Source organism: Grammomys surdaster, unplaced genomic scaffold (genome assembly GCF_004785775.1).
Source record: "Grammomys surdaster isolate TR1022 unplaced genomic scaffold, NIH_TR_1.0 166, whole genome shotgun sequence".
NCBI lineage: Eukaryota > Metazoa > Chordata > Mammalia > Rodentia > Muridae > Grammomys > Grammomys surdaster.
In genome coordinates, this window is record NW_021604614.1 from 9231858 (window position 1) to 9239264 (window position 7407).

General features: G+C 50.3%; 1 protein-coding gene across 1 annotated transcript in view; it reads right to left on the reverse strand.

Moving 5' to 3' along the window:
- Tmem132c (transmembrane protein 132C) overlaps positions 1-7407 on the reverse strand; it is a 197912-nt gene that overhangs the window by 5562 nt on the left and 184943 nt on the right. The window contains exons 6-8 of the mRNA XM_028765945.1: positions 7176-7381; positions 5518-5791; positions 4151-4342 (exon numbers count right to left, since the gene is read on the reverse strand). Coding sequence (XP_028621778.1) covers positions 4151-4342; positions 5518-5791; positions 7176-7381 — 672 coding nt within the window. The remainder of the gene's footprint in view (positions 1-4150; positions 4343-5517; positions 5792-7175; positions 7382-7407) is intronic.

Here is a 7407-nt window from a genome sequence, read left to right on the forward strand (position 1 = left end):
GAGGAGGAGGAAGAGGAGGAAGAGGAGGAGGAGAGAATAACCCATGACTTTTGAGTTAGGGTTAACAATGGAGGTCTGCAAGGAGCTATGTGTGGGGAGTGGACTTTCAGAAACAATTGAGAAAGCTCAGAGTGTGAGGGCTGGGCACGTTTAAAATGTTGTCCAAAGATGAGAAGAAGAAAAAAAAGAGTAAAGAAGAACAGCTATTCTTTTGAGTTAGTCTGCACTAACTCGAAATCTCATGATGGTGTGGAACACCTTGCCAACCAGCAGCCACGAGCTTAGCTTTCCACGATCAAATTTCCATTCACCGTATTCATCTTAGCTCAAAGGCATCCTCTGGCTTTGGAACCTGAGTTCTTGCCTGAAATGGCAAGAAATTTAAGACTCACCAGGGCAGTCCTGGATAAACGATAGAGTTTTTAGTGGTGTTATACTGATCCCAGCGCCTTTGTCCTCTGAGTCTGGTACATTCCTGTTATTTCCTCAGCTCCTCTTAGAGCTCTCTCTAAGAGCCTCGGTGGATGAACTTGTCTTCATTGATAGCTGACCTAGTGACACAGCTGTAGGACCCACCTACCCTTCCTTGCTCTCTGTTTGCTTTGTCTGCCAAGGAGCCTGCACCTTTCGTATAAGTAAGGGGATCCTTGTGGAGGCTCAGCTTGTGGGGAAGCGGATATGGACAGAATGTGGTCCCATGCCTTTAGTTTCTGTTTTTGGAGCTCCATCTGTGGTACCCACCATGCCCCCTTCTCACACACCACCCACCAGAATTCCAGGCAACTCGTCTCCCTTCCCCTTTTCCATCCAAGCTTAAAAACAAGGGACACTCATATTCTTCCGGATTTTCCAGAAGGAACCTATTAATGGCACATGTCGAAGTGTTAGCCTTTAATTTCTTAGGGCTGAGATTAAAATGGCATATGTTGTGGCTTGCTCATCTTAAATTAATTTTTCTCCCCACACGTGGCTGGAGAAGGGTGTTAACATAAACCAAGCCCTTCTCTAAGGACAGACAGTTGGATTGACACTCGTAGCTGGTCAGAGCTATTTCCATCAGCTCTGCCTTGTGACTGAGATCTGGTTCTTGAATCGTCTCATTACACTGAGGCTGGAAACTGCAATCAGGGAACCCAACACACATCTCCCAAGACGACAAATGCCAAGTGACTTCAAATAACACATAGCTGCCAGTGATTTAGACCCTGCTTCTTAGAGAGCCATGCCTGCAAACTGACGATGCTCCATCCAACGAGTTTCCTGCATCTGAGCTAGGCATCCAATTACTGCTGGCTGATGAAGACAGATGGGTCATGCTGGATGTCGGTGGTTGGCTTTGTCCCATTTCCTAGTGCAGTGGTTCCCAACCTTCCTGATGCTACAACCCTTTAATACAGTTCCTCATGTGGTGGTGACCCCCAACCATAAAATTTCATTGCTACACCATGACTACAATGTTGCTAACTGTCATGAATCATAATGTAAATATCTGATATGCAGGATATCTGATAAGTGACCCTCCCCCCAAATAGTGTCCCGACCCCCCATGTTGAGAACCACTGTCCTCGAGGCTGTGATGCCTCTGTCCACTCTAATCTATGGCCTATTCTTAGCAAAGAGCTTCTAGCTTTTGACTTTTTCCTCCGTTCCTTTGCCTCTCATCTTTTCTCTTTTCGTGCATATATGGACGGATGTAGGTCAGTGGTTAATACTGGGAATCTTTCTTAGTTCTCTCCATCATAGATTTTGATACAGGGTCTCACTGAACCTGAAGCTTGAAGGTTCAGATAGGTTCACTGGCCGACAAGCCCCTTCGATCCTCCTGCCTTTCACCTTCCGATGTCTGGGATGAGAAGTGTGTACCATTATGCCTGGCTTTTTATATGGGTTCTGGAGCTTCGAGTTCAGGCGCTCACACTTGCACAGCAAGAGCTCTAATGACCAAGCCCCTCCCCCTTCCCCATCTTTTTATTCTCTCTTTTATAAACCAGAACACACCTTATCAATTCCTGTCCTCAGGGAAAGTGGGCAGAGGTGCTCGCCCTGTGGACTGGATGTGGCTGGAATATACACCCGGTCTATATTGCTGAGGCTTAGAATCAAAGGCAGCAACTGTCTACTGTGCTAGGCAGACTGACTTTTCAAAGACAAACTCAAAAGGGGTTCCAGGGGCCAGGCGCAGGGGCAGGGATGCCCTTCTCATCTGTGCTGCATGGTGCAGTTGCCTATGGGACAGGGATGGCTTCCTGGGTTACCTAGCAGGGGGCTGGTAATAGAATTACAACCTCCTTTAGGGTCCTTGATTCCTCCTGATACTGGTAGAAGAGGGTGTCAGAGCTTGGGGCAGACCCTATGTTGTGTGTGAGAGAGGTGGGGAAGTGGGGGAATGAGAAACTGATAGCTGACCAAGAGATGGGGACCTCATTCATCCACAGTGAGGAATTTGCTTCCATCAGCAACACCTCTGGAAATAGATCCTTCCCTGGATGAGAACTCAGCATTGTGACGCCTTGAGTGCTGGGCCCAGCTGAGCTTCCACAAAACAGGGGGGTAGTATTGCAGTAAGCTGTTAAGCCGCCATGGCTGTTACACAGCAGTAGCTAGTTGATACACCGCTGTGGGCTGAGTACCATCCCAGAGTCCTTCCTGGAGCCCACAGCTGGGAGGAAGTGGCCATGTGGATGTCACACAGCCTGAGTCACCTGCTTGCACCACTAACTCTGTCACATAGACAGGGGAATAGGAAGCCTGTGTCTGTCAGTGATGAAACCCAACATGGCATTCTGGTCTTCCCTAGAAGTGGAAGCACCTAGCTAACCTCCCTGGCTTTGCTCTGTCTGCTCCCGATGGCCACCGTGTTCTGGCTTAGTAGTATGTCTACTCCCACAGATACTGTTTTGTTCCTATTGTGGTATGTGAAGGACTGTAGCCTCCACTACAGGTAGCCTCCGCTACCCTGTCAAGTCTAGAGCCTGCTCCCTGTCCCAGCCATGGCAGGCCAACCTTCTGGCACATCTTGTCCACAATGGGGGTTAACTGTAGCTTCACTGCAGCCTGTCAACTTCTCCTGGTTGTGTGCCACCCATAGGGACCAGGTCTGAAACCAAGTGCCTGAGTGAACATGGAGTCAGCCCTGTGGGAGTCCTGATGTCCCCACTGCTTCTAGTCTAACAGTGATGGACAGTGACTGTCACTCATGGAGGGAATGGTGACAGAGACATTCCCTGTATTATCAAACATGAAATGATCCCCCTCTAAGGATTGAGGTGCTGTGGCTACCCAGGTGGGACCCTCCCAGAACTCTTCCTCCAGTATCTTTGTCAGTACGGAAAGCGTGTGGAACCCCACGTTCCCTCCTCCCTTCCTGCCAGCTTTCCAGATTCCATTCACTTGCAATGGGCGTTGGCTGTGAGCCTTCTATTCCCAGCAGAGGGTCAGTTCTGCAAAGCTTTGCCCCCATGGAACGTTATCCTGTAACCCCCTTTCCCTTTTGACGGTTGGTCAAAAGCAAGCACATCATGGAACACACCTTAATAGCAATGCCAGGGGGTAGTGAATGTGTAATTGAAGTGGCAGAGGAGTCAGAGACGGACCAGGTGGTGAAGATCACATTAGTGAGAAGACAGGGGTTGACACTCAGGCTGGAAAGGAGCCAAGACAGTGTTCAGAGGTGAGAGAGCCCCGAGGAGCACATCTCAGGCTAGAGGAATTGCAAGGGCAGAATCCCCAAAGAGCTTTTCAAGGAGGGGCTACCATAAGCATGTAGGAGGTCCAAAGAGCTTGGGGCGGGGGAACTGGAGACAGAGAGCAGGCAAGGTTGCACCAGCTGGGGTGTGTGGGCTGTGGATTATTAGGGATGTTTGAGGAAGCAGTTGATGTGATCTGACTGGCACCTCCTCAGCTCAGGAGAGAGCACTGAGGTGAAAGAGGAAGGATGCTGTGGGAGTGGGGTGAGGGGTGAAGCAGGAGGTTACCATCAGCCATCTCTTCCCTGGGAACAGCTGTAGGATGGACGAGCCTTCCCGTGTGCCAGAGGCTTCTGTGTGACCTGAACACTTGTACTCCCTGTAACCCCTGAACCTGGACAGATCCCCTTTCCCTCCTCCCCTCAGCCAGGCCCGTGACCTCCCAACCCCTTCTCAACCCCTACCTGTTTGGGAGCGCGCAGCAGCTCCTCCGCTGTGGCTACAGCTGAGGTGGCCTTGTGGTTCTCTGAGATGGGGTGCAGGGTGACAGACAGCCCAGCCACCACCTGGACAGCCAAGTCTGTCACGGACACTTTGTCATCCAGCACAGTTACTGTCTTCTCGGCCAAGATGGAGTCGGACAGGGGAGACAACACCTGCGGTAGCAACAGGGCACAGGAGAGCCGTCACACACATTTCCAGGCATAGGAACCCCTTCTAGCTTTCTGTACCCTACCCTAGATAGGCCGGAGATCCTGAACATAGGACGTAAGGAGGCATGGGCTTCCATCACTGTTAATGGTCCCATACTGAGCCTTTGTGAGCAGTGGGGACAGCCCTTCCTTGAAATTCTAGTTCTGTTGGTAAACGGAAATAAACACAAACATCCATTCCATTTTAACAAGGAATGGGCTCTTCCATTTAGATAATGGGCCACCTGTACAGTGCGCAACCTAGTTAAGTAGACCTGACGATCCCACTGGCTGGGTGCATGAAGAGCCACGCACAGACTGACTTGAAGCAGCAGAAATCAAATTCTAAGGGATCCATGGACTCACGGGGGATAACAGATCTATATCATCAGCGCCTCCTCCTTCCATCCGCTACCACACGGCCTTCCTGTGGAAGACCAGCCTACTTTATCTTACAAGCTCAGTGTCTCCGGCTGGAGCTGTGCAGGTGGAATGACATTAACCCTGGCATGAGCACCTTCAGTGACACTCTAGAAGGGTGGTGGAAGTCAGGTGGGACTTGAGGCATGGAGGAAACCTACCCCTTGTCTGTTACCTATCCTGCAACCAACCATCATATATATATATGTGTGTGTGTGTGTGTGTGTGTGTGTGTGTGTGTGTGTGTGTGTCTGTATGTGTGTGTGTCTGTATGTGTGTGTATGTGTATATATACATATATATGTATATATATATTGAATGATAAGATGTAGAATTATAAAGAGTTTGGTAAATGCACCAGAGAACAGGGTCTAGAAGATAGATGGAAAATTCAGGCTTCCCCATTCACAGCAGCAGCACGTACAGGGCAAAGGCAAGCCTCATATATTGAAGCCAGTCTGGAGAACAAAGCAGGAAGTGGGACTGGAGGGAACATGGGTACAACCCTTGAGAGTGGACTCTCATGGGTGAGAAAAGACTAAAAATGGAAAGGCTGGTCTAAATCCACTCCCTTGTTCCCATGTCACCCTCTGGAACCATCATAAAGACTACTGGCCACAGGAACCTGCCTTGTGCCCCCCAACCTCCTTGAGGACCCCTAGTCCTAGGAAGAATGGTATCAGCCAAGGACATGGAGCCCCTGAGCCCCTGCTTCTTACCTGGATGGTGGTCATTCCGACTTCCCGTCCAACCAAGACCCTGTTGTCCTGCAGGGTGGCTATGTGCGGGGACTCTAGCTTCATGTAATCAGCCACCAGGTGAGTGATGTCAAACTGCCAGTCTGGACTGAGAAGATGGCTCAGCTGGCCCCAGGGCCCAGCACCCTCTGATACAAACTGGGTGAGGACGCGCACTGTGGCGTGCTGGAACTGCAGGGTACAACCTCGCCCTCTCTGTTCTTCCTCTTCCTCCTCCTCACTGTCCCGAGTAGGCCTGCGTGGGAGGAAGAGTGCCAGCTCAGACATGGGGAGAAGCTTAGAGGATCACAGGATGGGTGTTTGCCTCAACCTCAGTAGGCAGTGCTCAAGATAGGCGCCTTAGGTCCCCCTGTGAGCCTGGGATTCATCTCTGGGCATCACAGAGGCTGGATTGCTTTGCCAGGCAAATGAAGGACAGATGGGATTTCTTATGCTCATGTGGCCCCATAAGCAGCCATTACCCACATATAGATCAATTTGCTTTTTTAAGCATGTGTGTATATATGTTTGCATGTGTGCCTGGGAACGTGTGTGCATGCATCTGGGGCCAAATGACGATCTCAGGTGTTATACTCAGGTATACTTTCTGTTTCCCTTGAGACAAGGTTTCTTAAAGGTATATGGCTCATGGGTTAGGCTAGGCCTGTTGAGCATTAAGCCCTCACCTCGCAATGAATTTACAAGTGCGTGTGACCATGCCCAGCATTTTTGTTCTTGTCATTTGCTTTTTTCTTTTTGTTTTTCAAACAAGGTTATCTCTGTGCAGCCCTGGCTATCCTGGAACTCACTCTGTAGACTTGGCTGGCCCCGAACTCACAGAGATCCACCTGCCTCTGCCACCCGAGTGCTGGGATTAAAGGCATGTGCCACCATGCCTGATTGCCCAGCATTTAGCTTTTATACATAAGTTCTAGGTATGGCTCTCAGGTCTTTTGCTTGCACAGTAAGCACTTTACTGACTGAGTCATTTCTCCAGCACCCAGTTGCTCTTCTTGAAGTATGCTAACTTGTCCCTCAAAATGAAGGGAGCCCGGGGACTGCCTGGGATGCGCCTGGTGCTCTGTAAATAAGGAGGTGGAAAGCTGGGACTCTCAGCAGCCCTCATAGAACTGAGCTGTGCTCATTCTGGGAAAACTGTTATTCAATTGTCCGTGACAACCTAGTGTCACACCGGAGAATCATTGGTGGCCTTCTGTAACGGGAAGCCCCTGCTCCAGTGGGAATGTCATTACGTTCTCCCAGAAACTGAGATGCCGTGATCATGGAGAATGAAAGTCAAATCTGCATTTAACTTGGAGATACTGAACCTATTCTCCAAGTGCTGGGGGCTGAGGCTGGAAGAGATGGCAGCCTGCTGCTGGAAAGGAGCCATTTCCAAGCAACGGATTCAACCTTCCATGTACTGTGAACAAAACTTGGTTCAATACCCGCTCCTCAGCAATGTGTCAAGCCTGGCCAGGGGACCTGAAGCCATGACCTGCTGCCAGGGTTAGGGAGATGTGGGCTGTGGGAAGATGAGCTTCTACCGTATCCTGGATCCTGCCTCGGTCCTTTCGATGTGATCTGTGAATCAATTTGGTGGTGTTGTGGCCAGGGGCATCTCCCCACCGCTGACTCACCTCTTGCTGGCCACGATGGGGACTCGCCAGCCCTTAACCTGGCTGAGTTCTGTGTCAGAGACCTCGATCTGCAGGGGAAGCCGTGGCACCCACACAGTGACATGCAGGGGTGCGCTCAGGTGCTGGTAGGTGAAATTCACCACGGAGTCCACCTTGCCCTTGATCTCTTTACCGTTGACAAAGACATAGTCACAGCGGTCTGAGACCTGTGAAGACAGAGAGAGAGAGAGAG